The 21,071-nt window shown below is 45.4% G+C and overlaps 1 protein-coding gene across 2 annotated transcripts in view; it reads right to left on the minus strand.

Moving 5' to 3' along the window:
• MFHAS1 (multifunctional ROCO family signaling regulator 1) overlaps positions 1-21,071 on the minus strand; it is a 110,046-nt gene that overhangs the window by 10,014 nt on the left and 78,961 nt on the right. For both annotated transcript variants that reach the window (XM_034965633.4, XM_063606642.1), the window contains exon 2: positions 3,670-3,796. In XM_034965633.4, coding sequence (XP_034821524.1) covers positions 3,670-3,796 — 127 coding nt within the window. The remainder of the gene's footprint in view (positions 1-3,669; positions 3,797-21,071) is intronic.

The raw sequence follows: 21,071 nt of genomic DNA on the forward strand, positions 1-21,071 counted from the left end.
AGTTAAATGACAAGTCTCTGATTTGACCAATAAAGGAGAGGGCTAAACCAGCCAAAGAAGAGCTTGGAATGTCTTTTTAAAAACCATCATGAGATCTAGATCAGCCACCTAAGCCCCACAAAAGCCAGCAATCACCAAGGGTAATTATTCTGGTCTACCTGGGAGCTTTCTCTAGGGCACCCATCATCCCAACATGACTGACAGCCGTCCCATCACTCTCAATCCTCTTCTGATTTGAACAGTGAGTGATATGTTCACCTTACCTGAGAGTGGGAGGCACTGTGCTGAGGCTGAGAGCAGATAGCATGGACAGTTTTGCCTTTGTGCTGCAGAGCAGGTATTGACCACAGAGCAGTCCTAAGGCCCCACTGGCCAGGGAACCCACCCTTAGAGGCATGGACTGGAACTGAACCATCAGAAAGTCGTTAGACTCATCTGGGTGGCTTCTTCTGTTTTTTAGTGACTCATGCCTGGTCCCTTCCCTGAGAAATTCTAACTTAACAGGTCTGATTAAGAAAGCCTGACCTTGGCCGGGCACGGTGGCTCATGCCTGTAATCCTGGCATTTTCGGAGGCTGAGGCAGATGGATCACTTGAGGTCAGGAGTTCGAGACCAGCCCAGCCAACATGATGAAACCCCGTCTCTACCAAAAAATACAAAAAATTAGCTAGGTGTGGTGGTGTGCACCTGTAGTCCTAGCTACTTAGGAGGCTGAGGCAGAAGAATCACTTGAACCCTGGAGGTGGAGGTTGCAATGAGCTGAGATCGCACCACTGCACTCCAGCCTGGGTGACAGAGTGAGACCCTTTGTCAAAAAAGAAAAAAAAAAGCCTGACCTCTATGGTGACCTGCTTAAGTTACCTTGGCTGGAGTTGAAAGCCAGTGCAATAGCCCCGGACTTCCAATGTCTGGTGCCTGCTGAGACCCCAAGTCTCAGGCTCAGGCCCAAGCTGTGTTGACTTAACCACAGATTCTTTGCCAGCTATCCTAATCGATCCCCCCAAATCTCCCGCTTCCAATCCACTGTCAACCACCCATGAATGGGACCTTCCCCGGAGCCTGGCCCGGCCTCCACATGAGTTTGTTTTTGTCCATGTGTTCATGGATGTAAACTGTGGGTGCTTAAGGCGGTGAAGGTGGGGGAACACTGGGCAGCTCGAGCACAGGCTTCGCATCTACGTGTGCTTTTCTATAAAGTCACACAAGAGATCATTTACCCCTTGCAGCTGCACTAAAATATGGTAATTTTCCAAGAAACGTCTTGCCAGGAATATGAAACTTCCCTACTTAGAGAACATTCCTTCATTTAGAGTTGAGAATTATATTGCAAAGCTGTCATCCATTTCATGAGACTTTTTTTTAACCTATTTCAAAATAAAATGATTCTGATAGCTAGGTCAAAAGTGGTTCAATGCCTAAAGAGGCTTCCTCGGCATCTGGATGTCTGGCGCCATGTACCGCCGCTTAACCATGACTTTAGGCTGCTTGTTCGTTCAGGTTCAATACGCTGTCGAGAGAGAGGCTGATAACATTTTTTTCAGGTTGGTATACACGTGGTCTTTCTGCGGCAGTACAAGAAGCCCATGGGAAAACACTGATAAAGCTGGCTTGGTGCCAGGAAGGTTTCTAGTGCAAATGGATATTTTAACTCCTATCTCTATCGCACCTATTCGACGGCATGTGGCTATGGCAAAACAATAGGTTCATGTCTCTCTTGGCTCTGGAAAGTTTACGCCAATGAAAAGTATAGTGAATTTTTGTTTCCTCTGTTTCATACCTTGCTGGTTCTGTAATATCCGCTTGAGCTTTAAGAACTTACGGGGTATTAAAAAAAGAGACAGAAGAAAAAGACAACATATAATATCCCCTTATCCATCCTCACCCAGGTGGATCTGAAAGAAAGGGACCAATATGTACAATTTCAAAGAAATTAAAAAAGAAACAATAAAATTTCTGTTGTTTGATATGTTCAGGACAGGGGATATTCAGGTTAATATTCGGTTGGTGCAAAAGTAATTGTGCAATTACTTTTAACAGTTATTCTGTAATCCTATTTTAATATTTAAGAAGCACTTCAAGATTCACAATGTCTTAGGGTCAGTGATAAATTAAACTATGCACATGATAGTTAAATAGTACTCTGAATACAAGAACATTAGATAACAGTTTCCCTTGGGTGTTCAGTGATAATTTTCCAGCAAGTATAGATTAGGGATGTTCTATGTAATGAGTTTCCCAGTTTGGAGAAACGGGGCACTGAGCCGAGTGCCCTCTACTTCTACTGCAGCAGCTAATGAGTAAGAATGCCACTGGGAACCCTCGCTTTGCAGGGAGCACACCAAAGGCAGGAAAGCTGCCATGTGAGGGGCGAGACGGACGCCCGTCACACTGCCTGGAATGCAGCCGGACAGCAAGTTTCCCAAGAGGAGATGACAGGTCACAATTCCCAAAGGCACACTTTCCAACCTCCCTAAAAACAGGCTTAGATTCATACATAATTTTTTCATTAAAAAATTCCATGTGGCCAGCTAGGAAGAAAAAGTCGAGTTTGCTGCATGGATATGAATACTATGCTGGAGAAATCATGGTGCTGACATCACCCAGATCATGAGATCTGACCCAAGAAGATCTGTGGCTGCTGCTTTTCAGGATTTGAGGTAACAGGCATTTCATCTCAGCTTAAAAGTGGCCTCTTTGGTTCTTAATACAAACAAAACAAAACAAAAAACACACACACATAAAACCCAAACAAACAGGATGAGTGTTATCTAGAATAGTAGTAACCCAATGTTCTATCTAAAAGTTACTTTGCATGTGTACATTCTCTGTCTTCAAGTCCATTTTGGGGCAAGGTGGTGGCAAACTGCACAGCCCTTGATTTTCAGGGACTGACTCCAAAATCAGAACCATGCAACAAAAAACAGTCTATTACTGAGTTTCTGCAGGCTTTGCTCATGGAATGGGCCTGCACTGTTTTTTGATGTGAGAGCCAACTTAATTCTGCAATGACAGAGTTAAGACTGCCCATCAAAAAAATATTTTCTTTTGTAATCCCAGCACTTTGGGAGGCCAAGACGGGCGGATCCTGAGGTCAGGAGATCGAGATCATCCTGGCTAACAGGGTGAAACCCCGTCTCTACTAAAAATACAAAAAAATTAGCCGGGCGTGGTGGCGGGCGCCTGTAGTCCCAGCTACTCGGGAGGCTGAGGCAGGAGAATGGTGTGAACCCAGGAGGCGGAGCTTGCAGTGAGCCAAGATCGCGCCACTGCACTCCAGCCTGGGTGACAGAGCGAGACTCCATCTCAAAAAAAAAAAAAAAAAAAAAAAGTTTTTTGGTTGCATATACCTGCAAATAAACTAAAAACCAATGAACTGTACACTTAGGTAAGTGAACTGTGGTATGTGAATGACATCTCAAAAAGGCTGTTAAAAAATGTTCTGACTTTATTAGCTAAAGTAAAAAAAAAAAAATCACAAAAAAGAGGAAATAAAAGTTCCTGTTTTGCTGCATAAATCATGATGCTGATGTCATCCAGAAGAATTATGTCTGTTCAGGAGGACTTTGCAAGGTTTGTGCAGATGCACTTTAACCTGGATTTTTGTTGTCATATCTATGGAGCTGGGATCAGGAGCCAGGTCCGGGGGCCAGAGGGACTTTGAGAACTCACTTGGAACAGGGGCTGATCACAGTCGGCGTGGGTGGGTAAACCAAGGCAACATTCACTCGCTCGCTGCCGTTCTTGGGGCAAATGATCTCTGCCACTCCTTCCGGTCTGGGCTGACTCAGCAACTCCCCTGTAGGAGGAGAGAGAAAAATGTGTTAGGGAGATGTGCACTAAAAATGGGCTCATTTTACAAAGACAGCACTGCCCGGGGATGGGGGCAGGGGGAGAAGGGCAGAGGTGAAGCAACGAAGGGTGTGAGAACAAATGTGCAACCAAGAACAGCAGAATTGCCTGGGCGCCGGCTCCAATGCCTAAATCCTCCTCTGCGTCACCGTGGAGAAAATTTTCATGGTTATGGCAGGAAGGCCCACACTAGACAAAGACAGCATCTGTCACTGCTCTGCTCACCTTCCTTTTAACAGACTGACTCCAGGGATCTTTATCTAGATATCAACGACTGAGCCAGAGTCCCCAGAGCCCACCGAAGCAAGGGCTGCCAAGGAGGTGTTCATAATTAGGATTTGGGGCAGATGGGACTCAAGCAGACCAAAGCAACTGTTCAACAAAGCCCTGTATAAATGATGTGGAAACACAGTAGACTAAAGGTGTTAAAAACACAAACAGCCTAAGATCAGCCCAGCCTCCTCTGGGTAAGGGGATTGCCCTGATAGGTATGTGTGAAGCGGATGCACGACACAACACTATCTAACGAGTCTAGCAAAAACACATAATTAACCTAATGGATCACCACAATACTTAAAGGAACACTATTACTCTGCATGCCCTGGATGTAATCTCTCTTCAACTAGATCATTACATCTCTAAAAGCAGTGATGACTTCCATTCTCTCATCCATATACCCAGGGCACCCTGCCCTTTCTCAGAGAGTACTCAAGAAACAGCTCCTGGCTGCAGATGGGACACATTATTGTTCAAACTGCCCTACTTAAACCTAGGAACTAAATTTTTTGTTGTTGTTTTGGAGACAGGCTCTTGGTTTGTCACCCAGGCTGAAGTGCAGTGGCCTAATCACAGCTCTCTGCAGCCTCAATCTCCCAGGCTCAGGTGATCCTCCCACCTCAGAGTCCCAAGTAGCTGGGACCACAGGTATGCAGCACCACATCTGGCTAAATGTTAACCTTTTACTTTATTTTTGTAGAGACGGGAGTCTCGATATGTTTCCCAGGCTGGTCTCAAACTTCTGGCCTCAAGCAATCCTCCCACCTCAGCCTCCCAAAGTGCTGGGATTACAGGTGTGAGCCACCATGTCTGGCTTCTAGAAAGTCAATTAACCAAATCAAGGATGTGAAATGTACACCAACTGGGGAAAGACACTACTGCAATTAAAACTTCAACTCTCTGCACCAACCACTTCTACTGCTGACTTGAAATTCTAGAGACTCCGGGCTGGGCGCGGTGGCTCACACCTGCAATCCTAGCAGTTTGGAAGGCCGAGGCAGGTGGATCACAAGGTCAGGAGTTCGAGACCAGCCTGGCCAATATGGTGAAACTCCACCTCTACTAAAAATACAAAAATCAGCTAGGCATTTGTGGCAGGTGCCTGTAGTCCCAGCTACTCAGGAGGCTGAGGCAGGTGAATCGCTTGAACCCGGGAGGCAGAGGTTCCAGTGAGCCGAGACTGTGCCACTGCACTCCAGCATGGGCGACAGAGTGAGAATCTGTCTCAACAACAACAAAACAAAAAAAAAAGAAAAGAAATTCTAGAGACTCCAAAGAACAGCATTCCCCCCTTATCCCTGGGACATGCGTTCCAAGACCCCAGCGGATGCATGAAACTGAGGACAGTACCGAAGACTATACAGACTATGTTTTTGCCTATAAGTAGATACCTATGATAAAGTTTAATTTATAAATTAGGCACAGTAAGAAATTTACAACAATAAATAGGACAATGATAATATACTGTATTAATAATTAAACTTTTATGAATATGGTCTCTCAAAAAATATTATTATGCTGCATTCACATGTATTTGGACCACAGTTGATTGCAGGTAACTGAAATCACAGAAAGTGAAACCACGGATAAGGGGACCACTGTATCTGCTGACGTATAATGATATGAAATTCCTTTGCTTCAAAGTACAGTATTTCCGGCTGGGACAGTGGTTCATGCCTCTAATCCCAGCACTTTGCAAGGCAAAGACGGGTGGATCTCTTGAGCCCAGGAGTTCAAGACCAGCCTGGCCAACATGGTAAAACCCAGTCTTTACTAGAAATACAAAAATCAGCCAGGCATGTTGGCGGGCACCTGTAATCTCAGGTATTCGGGAGGCTGAGGCATGAGAATCACTTGAATCCAGGAGGCAGAGGTTTCAGTGAGCTGACATCAGGCCAATGCACTCCAACCTGGGCGACAGAGTGAGACTCTGTCTCAAAGAGCAAAAGAAAAGAAAAACACCGTATTTCTAAATGTCTCATCCCCCGCAAAGGCCACACTGATAGCGCAGGCCCATATCAGCACTGGGCTTGCAGTTTTAAATGTACACTTCGAGTAATCTTCACAATGGCCCTAGATGGGTTTATCCTCATTTTACAAATGAGGATGCTAATGCTCAGGGAGGTTATGCGATGTACCCAGAGTCTAACCAGCGGCAGACTTGGGATGTGAACTTGGGAACCCACTTCTGGGGCCCTTACTCTTTGCCCCCAGGCTAATTCCTCCCCAAAGCAGGGACTGCTTCTTTATGCCAGAACTCATCTTTCCTAAATGAGCAAGATAAAAACGCTATTTTTAATTAATGAACTAAGCGGCATACTTTTATGAAAGACATTAATTTCCTGATGTGAACATTTTTATATAGTGTCGCACAATATTAAGTGAATGTAATTTGAGTTCCTTAACCAAACTCCTGTAAATAGCAAACTGCTACAAAAGTTAGTTTAGCATCATTAGCTTGTAGCATGGCTATGTGGATATCAGAAATGCACTTCAAACACCAGCTAGGAAAAGATCCTCAAATATAAAAATGCAAGTTAAAAATGTAAACGTTAAATGCTTATCAAAGTAATAAAATGAACCCAAGTAACAGCATGTTCGAGCTAGACTGGAACCTGGAAGGCATCCAGTCCAAACATCAACTAGTAAGTCAGAAGCCCTCTGAGTTTAACAGATTTGCTCCAAGTCCCACAGAGAGCTGCAGGTCTGTAAACCAACCCACGCACCATGCACCACAGGGGCCAGGACTCCAACGAGAAGTTGCTGTGGGCACCCCAGTCTCTTAACACCCTTACTTCTCAGACTGCCCTCACCTAGCTCCTTGCCTGCTTATCTTCAAGTTCTACTTTTGTCCTAAAATCATCCCCAGGGCTTGAACACAGATGTGGCTTCTTTGGCTTCCCCTGAAAACTCTCTCCTGGTTGGAATTCCACACAGGCCCCAGCTCCACCTGCTTTTATCTGCCTGGACACTCAGAATAACAACTGCAGATGCCAAGCCCCTGTCCTCAGCACCCATCCCTGGCACCAGCCTGGTGCAGCAGGCTTCTTGGCTAGTATGTCACAGCTTTCGGTGGTCAGATCATTTTGCCAGAGAATTTGAAATAACAGGCTGGGTGCAGTGGCTCACGCCTGTAATCCCAGCACTCTGGGAGGCTGAGGTGGGCGGATCACAAGGTCCGGAGATCGAGACTATCCTGGCCAACATGGTAAATCCCCGTCTCTACTAAAAATATAAAAAATTAGTGGGGCGTGGTGGCACGCGCCTGTAGTCCCAGCTATTCAGGAGGCTGAGGCAGCAGAATCGCTTGAACCTGGGAAGTGGAGGTTGCAGTGACCCAAGATTGAGACACTGCACTCCAGCCTGGACGATGGGGTGAGACTCTGTCTCAAAAAAAAAAAAACAAAGAAAGAAATAATGTACAGCAGACTATTAAGCCTCCATTATCAACTCTAACTGTACCCCAGACTGTCCACGTCACACAGAGCCAGGTAACTGGTTTTGTTTGGGTCTTATCTCTAGCAGCACTGCCATCCATGGAAACAGAGCACGAAGGTGGAAGGCACTGAGAAGTTTCACACATGTGAAAAATTCACTTGATGTTAACAAATACTGAGCAACAAGTAGAACAGTCCACAGCTTCCAGCACGTTTGTATACTCCAACAACCTACTACGTGGTGCCAGTATCCTTAGGATTTAAGAAATGTGCACAGTTCCTAGATTAAGAACATAAGAAAAACAGCTTTTTCCTTTCAAAATGATCTTAACTCACATATGAAGAATGGTTTGTGTGTGTGCTATCTAGCAAAACAGAAGCTAATCATTCTCAAATTGAACATAAACTTGATCTTCAAAATAAAGTGCATTATTTCACTGAGTAGCTAACTACTGAGACCTTACTGTGGGTGAGGACTGAAGAAGATGCAGGGGTCTGAGAGTTGAGGGCACAGCCTCCACCATGGAGGATCCCAGTGTCCACAGGGGAGGCCAGGTGTGCAAAGAACTACAGTCCTGTAGGATGAGGTCCCCAAGGAAATTTACAAGAGATGCTGGTGGAGTTCGGAGAAGGAGAGATTCATACTGATTCACAGGACTGGGAAAGACTTCAGAGTGGGGAACACTTAGACGAAGGACCCAGCAACTTTTGTTATCAGAATGGAGAACGATGCGTGCACTTTACCTTACCATCATAGTGTAATGTATGTCAAACTGCAAAATAAGCCTAAGTTAATCCAGGAAGAAGAAAAGATGACTACAGCAGCAACTGACATTGAGCGAGCACTTTTTACTGGCTTGATGTTGTTTATGTACCATCTCAGTCTTCACAACAACAGCAGAAGGTAGGGACAATTACTATCCTCATTATATACAGAAGAGGAAATTGAGGCTCAGATGCAAGAGGTAGTTTGCCAATGGTCACAGGAAGAAGTGGCTGTGCTGAACTTTGACAGTAGGACTGACTAAATTCATCACTACCAGATATCCTGTGTCAAGGATATCATGATGTTTAAATTAGGTAACACATACACGAAACATACTAAACACTGTATCTGGCACCTAGTAAGTACTTGACCCTATTACTGTAGTCACGAGAAGATTCTCTAAAGGCTTACTCTTCTAAATACACAAAGAGTTCATACAAGCGCATGTGAGGACATGGCGAGAAGACACCGTATGTGAATCAGAAACCCCTCACCAGATACCAAATCTGCTGGTGCCTTGATCTTGGACTTACCAACCTCCCACACTGTGAGAAACAGATTTCCGTTCCTTATAAGCTGCCCAGTTACAAGTAATGAAGGGTAGGGTATGGAGCAGCTCCTTGGATGGTGGAGAAGCTGGCTGGACTGCCCTAGGCCAGACTGTCCATGATCAGTTGGCCAAAGCTAGCAGGCAGGGGACTGTCCTCTGGGTGCCAACAAATTCCCTGGGAAGCTATCTTGGGGGGTGAAGGAGCAGGCTGTGCGGAAAGCAGGCTACAGAACTTTCTGGGAAACATGATGAGGCAACAGCTGTGGTCCCTGGAAGGCCACCCACACGGGATGCTGAATTCATGGGGAAGGCAGCTAGAACATCCTTAAAGGGGCTGAGTTGCTGCTGAACTTGCAAGGGACTTACCCAAGGTATGCAGGCTATCGGTGGATTTGGCAACAATCTTCCTGCATAGCCACTAACAAGTCAGCTGCGGTACCCACAGGTATATTCTACCACTAAGCCACGTATCTCTTAGGGGGTTTTGGGGATTCAAAGAGTGGTTCCCCAAAACTGTAGGGATGTTGCATTCTTCCTGTGAACAAGGTTTGCTCTTGGCTCAATTACAGAGTTAGCCCTCCTTATCAGTGAGTTTTGCATCCACGGATTCAACCAACTGCAGGTCGAAAAAATTGTTTTTAAACTGTACCTGGGCTGGACGTGGTGGCTCATGCCTGTAATACCAGCACTTTGGGAGGCCGAGGGGTGGGGGCAGATCATTTGAGGTCAGGAGTTCAAGACCAGCCTGGCCAACATGGTGAAACCCCCATTCTCTACTAAAAATATGAAAATTAGCCAGGGATGGTGGTAGGCACCTGTAATTCCAGCTACCTGGGAGGCTGAGGCAGAAGAATCGCTTGAACCCGAGAGGCAGAGGTTGCAGTGAGCCGAAATCGCGCCACTGCACTCCAGCCTGGGCGACAGAGCAAGACCCTGTCTCAAAAAAAAAAAAAAAGAAAGAAAAAGAAAACTAAATTCCATCTGTACTGAACATGTACAGACTTTTTTCTTGTCATTATTCCCTAAACAATATAGTATAACAACTATTTACATAACATTTGTATTGTATGAGTTATTATAGGTAACCTAGAGATGATTTAAAGTAAGGGAGGAGGCTGGGAGCAGTGGCTCACACCTGTAATCCCAGCACTTTGGGAGGCCGAGGCAGGCAAATCACCTGAGGTCAGGAATTAGAGACCAGCCTGGCCAACCTGGTGGAACTTCGGCTCTACTAAAAAAACAAAAATTAGCGGGGCATCGTGGCACATGCCTGTAATCTCAGCTACTTCAGAAGCTGAGGCAGGAGAAACACTGGAATCCAGGAGGCAGAGGTTTCAGTAAGCCGAGACTGTGCCATTGCACTCCAGCCTGGGCGACAGAGTGAGACTCTGTCTCAAAAAACTAAACTAAAATAAAATAAAGCATCCGGGAGGATGTTCGTAGGTTATGTGCAAATACCATGCCACTGGATATCAGGGTCTTGAGCATCCAAAGACTTTGGTACCCATGGGGGTCCTGGAACCAATGCCCCACAGGTATCATTCCTTTTCAAAACGACTCAAACTCATAGGGTCACTTGATAATTGAATATATCCTAAGGTATGGTTCCAACGACAGCTACAAAAACTTACACCATCACAAATTATGACCCTCTCCTAGAACCGTTTTCATTTTCAGCACACATCTCTGCAACTCTTCAAAATGTAGGAATCCACTGAGTTCTGGGCAATTTAACAATGTAAGGAAATTTCCATTTTCAGGCATTTGTGGAATTCTCAAGTCCGGTTTTGATACTGAATGCTGAAACTTCAATAAAATAAAATAAACAAAAAACAAACAAACAAACAAAAAAAACAACACTCAGAAACACCCTTCAGTGTCTTGAAGCTTTGGAAACCATTTGTGAAGCCTTATCAGTCACAGAGTACAATCGGTAGGGTAAACACACCAGGTCAGTTGGGGCCTCTCAGAGATGCCCTTAAATCAGAAAGCCCTCAGCACCTATCTTCAGTGAGTATTCATGGCCTGGTCACTAGGCAACACTAAACAAACTCAGTGTCAGCACTTGGCTTCTTCCACTTCTTCCAAGCATCCTCCAAAGTGGTGATAGTTATAGGCAGAAGGAAGAAAAAAGGCCACACTCTTGATTACTTCTGCGACTCACACAATGGTTCTCAGATTCTCCCAATGAATAAAGCCAGGGAAGCCATGCCAGGCCCACACACTGGGCACGGATGACAGGCGCCTTTCAGTTTTCCTTTCATGGCAGGTGCTCCACCTGGAGCCCATGACCTCAGCTTTTCCTTGTTTAGCCCAACTCCTGGCAGAAGACAATCGTCCTGACAGTAATGTTTGCTTGCTAATTACATAAAGCTTTGTTAAAATTATTTTTTGGTTTGAAAGATAGGAGGGAGAAGGGGATGACTAAATGATCTCAGGTTTGCTAAACCAAGAGGAGCTGCATTTGGTCCAAGGGCCCCTTGAGGGATCATCAGTCAGGTCTCTTCTAGATCAAAAAGCTGCGGCCTCAGATCACAACGGCCCTTCCAATGCATTTGGTAAACGTTCAACCACAGAAAGCCAAGGGGAAAAAACTGCTACTATTTTTCAAGTCTCTACCAGAATTTAGTCTCTTCCCTCACATTACAAGCTTATATAGTTGACCCTTGAACAATCAATACCCCAAGCAGTCAAAAATCCACGTATCATTTCTGACCACCCCCAGAACTTAACTACAAAAAGCCTACTGTTGACTGGAAGCCTTACCAATAATGTAATCAGCTGATTAACAGATATTTTGTGTGTCACATATAGCATGTGCTGTATTCTTACAATAAAATAAGCTAGAAAAAAGAAAATGCTATTGAGACAATCATGAGAGAGAATATATTTACTATTCATTAAGTGGAAGTAGACCATCATAAAGGTCTTCCTCATCATTGTCTGTTCATTGAGGAGGCTGGGGAGGAGGGGGAAGAGGAGGGCTTGGTCTGGTTGTCTCAGGGGTGGCAGAAGTGGAAGAAAACCCTTCTGTAAGTGGACCGGCACAGTTCAAACTCGTGTGTGTTCAAGGGTCAGCTGCATTTCCCTTTCATGATAACCTTTTGTTTGGAGGGTTTTTTGTTTTGTTTTGTTCTCTTTTTTGAGACAGAGTCTCACTCTGTTGCCCAGGCTGGAGTGCAGTGGCATGATCTTGGCTCACTACAACCTCCACCTTCCGGGTTCAAGAGATTCTCCTGCCTCAGACTCCCAAATAGCTGGGATTACAGGCGCGCACCACCATGACTGGCTAATTTTTGTATTTTTAGTAGAGATGGGGTTTTGCCATGTTGGCCAGACTGGTCTCTAACTCCTGTGACCTCAGGTGACCCGCCCACCTTGGCCTCCCAAAGTGCTGGGATTACAGGCGTGAGCCACTGCGCCTGGCCGTTTGGGGGTTTGTTTGTTTTGTTTTGTTTTAAAAATAATTCATACAAATCCAATCCTCTGTAGCACTGTTCCCTACGTCTTCCTCATGCCTGGTTATTTGCAATTCCTCTTCCTCCTGCTTTCTCTGTTTCTAATACCTGCAACAGGAGAGCCCATCTCCCCTCCTCCAAGCCACTCTTCCTCACGGGACGCCCACCTGCTGCAAAAGCGTCAGAGTCTTGGCATCTCCAGAGTCCCTGGGGAGTTTCCTTCCCCAAGTGTCCATTACAACACTGGGATGAGAGGCCAGGTAGAAACTTCAGGAGCATTCCACTTTGAGGTGTGAGGCTCTACCAGACACAAAATAAATATTACTGGGGGCCAGAATAAACATCCAGGGCCAGCAAGTGAACCTGGCTTACGTGGCATGCATTAATATTTGGAGAAATTTCCCCAGCGAGGTTGCAGGAAGCTGAGTCACCTACTAAGAAGGGCTTTATTTTTGGTTCTAAAAGACAGAACAATAGCAAAGTAAAATATTGTTCTATATCAAAGTTCTTTAAACTTACTGTTCTCAGCATCTTCATCAGTCTCAGATTAACCCTGATACTATACAAATTGCAATAACACAAGAACGGTAGATGCTTTCTTTAGATTTTGTATGAGATTTCTCTGGAATTTCTAAAAATCCTAGAAAGGGGCCGGGTCCAGTGACTCAGGCCTGTAATCCCAGCACTTTGGGAGGCCAAGGCTGGCAGATCACCTGAGGTCAGGAGTTCGAGGCCAACCTAGCCAACATGTTGAAACCCCATCTCTACTAAAAATACAAAAATTAGCCAGGCGAGGTGGTACACATCTGTAATCCCAGCAACTTGGGAAGCTGAGGCAGGAGAATCGCTTGAACCCGGGAGGCAGAGGTTGCAGAGAGCCGAGATTGTGCCACTGCACTACAGCCCTGGGGACACAGCCAGACTCTGGCTAAAAAAAAAAAAAAAAAAAAAAAAAAAGAAAACACAGAAAGGAACCATGAGGCACCACTTGAAGCTTCAATGAGGTGGTTTTATGATGTTGGGGGTATAGAAAATCATTCCTCAAAATATGGCACCTGAGCACGCTGGGCGCTTTTGAAAGCTAAGCAGCCCCTGAAGTAAGCCTCAGAATGAAGGTCCCTCTAACCTTGTCTTGTGCCTCCCCAAACCACAAGGGCAGGGACTATTCCTGGAACATCTTTATCTGACCAAGAGAGCTTACCAAAAGAAACATAAATGCTTTCTATGCCCTCCCTGGAATCTCATTATCTCAGAAAAAAAGCCTGACGAATGTGACCACACCTGACAGACATTTTCCCGAGATAATGTCTGCCTCTCAGGCCCATTCAGATTCCAAAGAGAATCACTTACAATTTCATTTCGGTCTCTGTGGTCCATTCATTCTCCCTAATCCTCACTTACTGCCTCTCAAAAGAACTGTCTACATTCTCATCTCTTCCCTCCCCTATGAAAAAGCGTATAGCTTCTGTATCCCACTGTGATTCCCTTTGAATGTTAATAAATTTATTTGCCTTAGTAATCTTCTTATTCTTATTAATTTGCCTTTCATCAGTTGATTTTCACTGAACCTTCTTCTGAGAGCAAAGGGAAAGTTTTTCCCTGTACCCCCTACAATGAAAAGAAAGCATTCGCGTGGATGGCATGCACACTTAAAAACCTCACCATCCACAAGAAGTGTCCAGAGCTGGTGTGAAAGGCTGAGACTAATTCAAGGAAGTAAATTAATAGTGGGACACACTGTAAGTAGCTAAAACTTCCGAGGTCAATGTTGCAAAGGAGAGCTAAGGCCTTCTACAACATTATTCTCTTAGTAACAATTAAAAAAGTAAAATGAACTTGAACTTGTCATTCATCTGTATGTATCACTATATATAGTGATATATTTAGATATACAGTGGTCCCCCATCATCTGTGGTTTTTGCTTCCAAAGGTTTCGGCTACCAGCCATCAATCTGGGTCTGAAAATATTAAATGAAAAACTCCAGAAATAAACAATCATCAGTTTTAAATCTAGCACCATTCTAGTAGCATGATGAAATCTCGACCTGTCCAGCTCCATACCCCCCAGCACCATGAACTCTCCTGTGTCCAGTGTCCCCACACTGTAGACGTTCCCCTGGGAACCCTCCTCTGCCCAGTGTCCCCACACTGTAGACTCTCCCCTGGGAACCCTCCTCTGCCCAGTGTCCCCACACTGTAGACGCTCCCCTGGGAACCCTCCTCTGCCCAGTGTCCCCACACTGTAGACGCTCCCCTGGGAACCCTCCTCTGCCCAGTGTCCCCACACTGTAGACGCTCCCCTGGGAACCCTCCTCTGTCCAGTGTCCCCACACTGTAGATGTTCCCCTGGGAACCCTCCTCTGCCCAGTGTCCCCACACTGTAGACTCTCCCCTGGGAACCCTCCTCTGCCCAGTGTCCCCACACTGTAGACGCTCCCCTGGGAACCCTCCTCTGCCCAGTGTCCCCACACTGTAGACGCTCCCCTGGGAACCCTCCTCTGTCCAGTGTCCCCACACTGTAAACGCTCCCCACCTGCTCATCACTTAGGCACTTTCTCAGTTATCAGATCCACTGTCAAAGTGTTGCAGTGCTTAATACGTCACCCTTACTTTACTTCATAATGGCCCGAAAGTGTAAGAGTAGTGATGCTGGCGATTTGGATCTGCCAAAGAGAAGCTGTTAAGTGCTTTAGTAAAAAGCTGAAAGGTCTTGACTTAATAAGGAAAGAAAAAAAATTGCATGCTGAAATTACCAGATCTACAGTGAGAATGAATATTCTGTGAAACTGTGAAAAAGGAAAAATAAATCCATGCTAGTTTTGCTGCCGCACCTCAAACTGCAAAAGGTATGGTTACAGCACCTGCTAAGTGCTTAGTTAAAATGAAAAAGACATTACATTTGTGGGCAAAAGATATGACCGGAAACGTTTTCCAATTGATGGCAATTGGGTTTGGTGCCATTGGTGGTTTCAGGATCCAGTAGGGGACTTGGAAAGCACCCCCCGCAAATAAGGGTTGGAGGAATGACTCTATAGCAAGGGTGCCCAACGCCAGGGCCATGGACTGGTACGCCTCCATGGGCAGCACAGAAGGAGGTGAGTGGTAGGTGAGCAGGCAAAGCTTCATCTGTTTACAGCCACTCCCCACTGCTCAAATTACCACTGGAGCTCCATCTCCTGTCAGATCAGGGCAGCATGAGATTCTCATAGGAGTGGGCAAACCCTACTGTGAATTGCGTATGTGAGGGATCTAGGTTGCGCGCTCCTTGTAAGAATCTAATGCTTAATGATTTGTCACTCCCATCACCACCAGATGGGACCAGCTAGTTGCAGGAAAACAAGCTCAGGGCTCCCACTGATTCCACATTATAGTGAGTTGTATAATTATCTATTATCTATTACAATGTAATAACAGTAGAAATAAAGTGCACGACAAATGTAATGCACTTGAATCATCGTGAAACCATCCCACCAACCCCAGTCTGTGGTGCCGAACAAGGTTGGAGACAGCTGCTCTACGGTGATATAGACATACAGTGAGATGCACACACACCCTGCCCTTTGTTGCTCTATAATGGTCCTACATGTAAGTATGTCCTTAAGAAAATGTGCACAAGGACTTACACCATCCTCTCCTCACTGACCCTTAAAAGGTCTGACACCATCTGACCCAAGTCAAAGCCGCCTCTTCCCGCCACTCACTCGTCCCACCACGCCTCCCTGCAGACGCGTGTGCTACTTGGCTCCATTTTGCTCGCTAAGGGTTTATATAAATACAAATCCACCCAAGAAAGGAAAACTATTTCCCCTTTTCCTGCTCTGGATAAAGTTCCAGCAGACTTGGCTAAGGATGAGACAAGCTTCACAGATCAAAGACAGTTGGGGGGAGGGGGAGGGGGAGAAGCAGAGCACAAACCTAGCTCAGCCCTCTCCTCTCACAAAACACAAGTCAAGATTATAAAAAGCCCACAGTGCTGCACTGAAGTGCTTTCAAAAGGTCACTCTTTATTTTGATAGCCTGTCACCTACTTCTTACTGGAAAATGGTTCCAGACTCAGAGAGGTTACTGCAGACGGCATAAAAGCATTCAGACGAGAACGTTCTCTTCCCAACATGCATTTTCCTTGCAAGAGAAAATAGGAGGAACCCTTATGACCTGAAATTATAAAACTAGCCCCCAAGGACCTTATCAAAATCTACCTGACTTTGAAGTACTAAGGGGAATCATGTGAAGTCCTTAATAATGATCAGAAGCCAGGCCGGGCGCAGTGGCTCGCGCCTGTAATCCCATCATTTTGGGAGGCCGAGGCGGGCAGATTGCTTGAGACCAGAAGTTTGAGACCAGCCCGGCCGACATGGTAAAACCTCATCCTACTAAAAATACAAAAATTAGCCAGGCATGGTGGTGGGCACCTGTAATCTCAACTACTCAGGAGGCTGAGGCAGGAGAATCGCTTGAACCTGGGAGGTGGAGGTTGCAGTGAGCCTAGATCATGCCACTGTACTCCAGTATGGGCGACAAAGCAAGACCGTCTTGGGAAAAAACAAATGATCAGAAGGCGTATACAGTCAACTCCTGAACAACAAAGGTTTGAACCATGCAGGTCCATTTACAGGAAATTTTCTTCCACTTCTGCCACCTCCTGAGACAGCAAGTCCAACCCCTCCTCTTCCTCCTCCTCAGCTCACTCAATACGAAGACGATGATGAAGATCTTTATGACAATCCACTTCCACTGAATAGTAAATACATTTTCTCTTCCTATGATTTTCTAAACATTTTCTTTCCCCTAGCTTAGTTTATCGTAAGAGCACAGTATATAATACATAAAACATACGAAATACATGCTGATGAACTATTGATGTTATCCGTTAAGGCTTCCAGTCAACAATAGGCTATCAGTAGTTAAGGAGTCAAATGTTATATGTGGATGTGATTCCATGGGAGGGGGCTGGTCAGTGCCCCTAAACCCCGAGTTGTTCAAGGGTCAAGTGTACTTGCTTCCTGTCTCCTAACATTTCTGCAAATTCATTTTTCTCCAAGGAAGGGGAGGAAGGAGGAGGAGTGAAGGTTGGGACTGGGAGGTCTGGTAGAGCTGAGGCCTCCCTGAAGAGTCCTGGGAGAGAGGAGAAAACCCACAGGCTTGGAGTCAGACCCACAGCAACTCAAGGCCAGAAGGAACCTTGAAATGGCTCAACTTTCTCCTTTTGCTCATGAATAATATCTCGCGCAGGCAGAAACATCTCCCACAGCACTACAGGGAGAGGATTCCAGCTGGAATCCTCTCTCAACACCAGCTTTTCTTTATCTACTCCCCTACCCAAGTGTCATCCGCAGAATAAAATCCAGCCGGGACTTGAGGCCATTTGAAACCCACAGCATCTATGATGACGGGAAAAGCACCAAATTGCACGACTAATTTAAACCCAGCACTGCTAAGCCTCTTCAACCTCTGAAAAATTATAATTGCAAACCAGAATAAAATTTTTTTTTTTTTTGAGATAGGGTCTTGCGCTGTCACCCAGGCTGGAGTACAGTGGCGCAATCATAGCTCACTGCAGTCTCAGCCTCCCAAGTAACTGGGACCACAGGCACACACCATGATACCTAATTTTTTTTTTTTTTTTTTTTTTGTAGAGATGAGGTATCGCCATGTTGCCCAGCCTGGTCTCAGACTCATGGTCTCAAGTGATCCTCCCACTTCAGCCTCCTAAAGTGCTGGGATTACCGGCGTGACCGCCATGCCTGGCCAAGGCCAGGGTTATTCTCCTTTGGGTAACTAACGTCCACCTGACGCATACTAGCTGATGCTGCGTCTCCTCTGCAGGGACGTAAGCTCCACAAGAGTGGGATTTTCCTTACTCACTGTGGGATCCCAAGCATCCAGAACAATGTCAGGCACACGGCAAGCCCTAGATATATGTTAAAGAACGAAACTCATCCATCCCCGAATCCATAAGTTGGGGCATAAACACGGAGTTCTCTCAAGTGCCCTCAAGTGTGTGGTTCTGAATCCGACACTGGTGTGGCACAGGGTTAGGCTGCGGGGGCCAGAGTCCACACCCTCCTCTTCCACAGGGTACACAAGTCCCCACCTAGGAAGCTTCCAGACTTCCCTGGGCAGTACTACCTTCTCCGCATGCCATCCAAGGGCAAACAAAAAACCCCAAAACCAGAAGCACTCCAGGAAGTGGTCACCCTGCTTTGCTGTCTTACCAGATTACTGGATCTTTTTCAAACTAAAGAGAAAACCACAACAAAGTCAAGTTCCATGTGGGGCTACTCTAATGCCAACCTCTTAAAATATTTTCTCAATTTTGAGGATTACATGGCTAGGAGAAGCCCGTAAGTGTAGTGCAAAATGTCCTCTTCTGAATCGTAGTTGCAAATGGCTTCCTTTGAGGGGGAAAGGGCAGAGATACAAAGAATCATTTAGTGGTTCGGGGGTGTGGGGTAGGGGGAGACTGAAGCCGGCGTAAGATCTTAGCATCCCCCTTTTTGTCCTCCAGTCTTGGTTACTTACACGGGCTGGTCAGTACGCTGCTGGGTCCCAGGGTGGTGGGCACATCTCTGGAGATCTTTCTTTCTGCAATTCTCTCCTCTGGGTCGGCTATCTAGGCCACCCTCCTGGCACCACAGCCTGGAAACTCTCAAGACAGTAAGCTGGGGCAATGACAGGGCTCGCCTCCTTCATTTCTCATAGCTCAGGATCACTGTCCTTTGTTGCCTGATGCTCATCGTCTTGGAAATCATTACTTCTTATATTTGACTGGGGTTTTTGCCCTAGGTGTGCAAATGAATATGGTTCCTGTGACACTGTCTTGGCAGGAAGGGGTAATGTGGCTACAGGCATGTTTTGCTTTTGCTTTGTGCTTGTTTTTGCCATAGGTTTTTTAGTGCTTGATACTGTGAATAAAATACAATCAGCCACTGTCTAATGACTTCTTTTTTGCCTTTTTGAGATAGAGTCTCGCTGTCACCCAGGCTAGAGTGCAGTGGAGTGATCTGAGCTCACTGCAACCTCCACCTCCTGGGTTCAAGCGATTCTCTGGCCTCAGCCTCCTGAGCAGCTGGGGTTACAGGCGTGCACCACCACGCCCAGCTAAAGGTTGTATTTTTAGTAGGGACGGGGTTTCACTTTGTTGGCCAGGATGGTCTCAAACTCGTGACCTCAAGTGATCCGTCCACTTCAGCCTCCCAAAGTGCTGGGATTACAGGCATGAACCACTGCACCTGGCCTTCATATAATGACTTTTTGAGCAATGGTGGACCCCACTTTTATAAGGGTGGTCCCACAAGATTACAAAAGAGCTGAAAAATTCTTATCACCTAGTGATGTCGTAGAGCAATGCATTATTCTTATGTTTGCAGTGATGCTGGTATAAACAACCTACTTCACTGCCAGTCATAAAATGCTAGCACATACAATTATGTACAGTATATAATAACAAACGACTATGTTACTGGATTATGTGCTTACTATACTATACTTTTTATCATTCTTTTAGGGTGTACTCCTACTTATTTTAAAACATTACTGTAAAACAGCCTCAGGCAGGCCCTTCGGGAGGTGTTCCAGGAGAAGGCATTTTTATTACAGGGTATAACAGCTCCATCACTGTCATTGTCCCTGAAGATCTTCCAGTGGGACAAGATGTGGAGGTAGAAGACAGTGATATTGATGATCCTGACCCTGTGTAGGCCTGGGCCAATGTGTGTGTGTCTTCATTTTAACAAAAAAGCTTTAAAAATTAAAAAACTATAAAATTTAAATAGAAAAAAACTCATACAATAAGGATATAAAGAAACAATATTTTTGTACAGCTGTACAATGTTTGTATTTTAAGCTAAGTGTTACTGTAAGAATCAAAAAGTTAAAATATTAAAAGTTTATAAAGTAAAAAAGTTACAGTAAGCTAAGGTTAATTTACTATTAAAGAAATAAAGACTTAATAAATTGGATGTGGCCTAAATGTACAGTGTTGAAGTCTACAGCAGCAGTAACGTCCTGAGCCTCCATATTCACCCACACTGACTCACCCAGAGCAACTTCCATTCCTACAAGCTCCATTTATAGTAAGTGCCCTACACAGGTGTATACCACATTTTTATCTTTTTTTTTTTTTTTTTTTTTGAGACAGAGTACTGCTCTGTTGCCCATGCTGGAGTGCAGGGGCATGATCTCGGTCACTGCAACCTTCACCTCCCAGGTTCAAGCGATTCTTGTTCCTCAGCCTCCCAAGTTGCTGGGATTACAGGTGTGTGCCACCACACCCAGCTAATTTTTGTATTTTTAGTAGAGACAGGGTTTCGCCATGTTGGCCAGGCTGGCCTCGAACTCCTGACCTCAAGTGATCTGCCCACCTCAGCCTCCCACAGTGCTGGAATTACAGGCATGAGCCAGCATGCCTGCTCACCATTTTTTATCTTTATACTGTATTTTGACTGTACCTTTTCTAAGGTTAGATGCACAAATACTTACCATTGTGTTACAATGGTCACAATATTCAGTACAGTCACATGCTGTACAGGTTTGTAGCCCAAGAGCAACAGGCTAGACCCTACAGCCTGGGTGTGCAGTAGGCTAGACCATCTAGGTTTGTGTAAGTGCACTCTGTCATGTTCGCACGATGACACAGGCGCCCAAGGGTGCGTTTCTCAGAACATATGCAAATTGTTAAGCAAGGAATGACTGCAATTTCTTTATTTAAATGGTAAGCCTGTCATGAAAGTTAA

The sequence above is a fragment of the Pan paniscus genome, chromosome 7 (genome assembly GCF_029289425.2).
Source record: "Pan paniscus chromosome 7, NHGRI_mPanPan1-v2.0_pri, whole genome shotgun sequence".
NCBI lineage: Eukaryota > Metazoa > Chordata > Mammalia > Primates > Hominidae > Pan > Pan paniscus.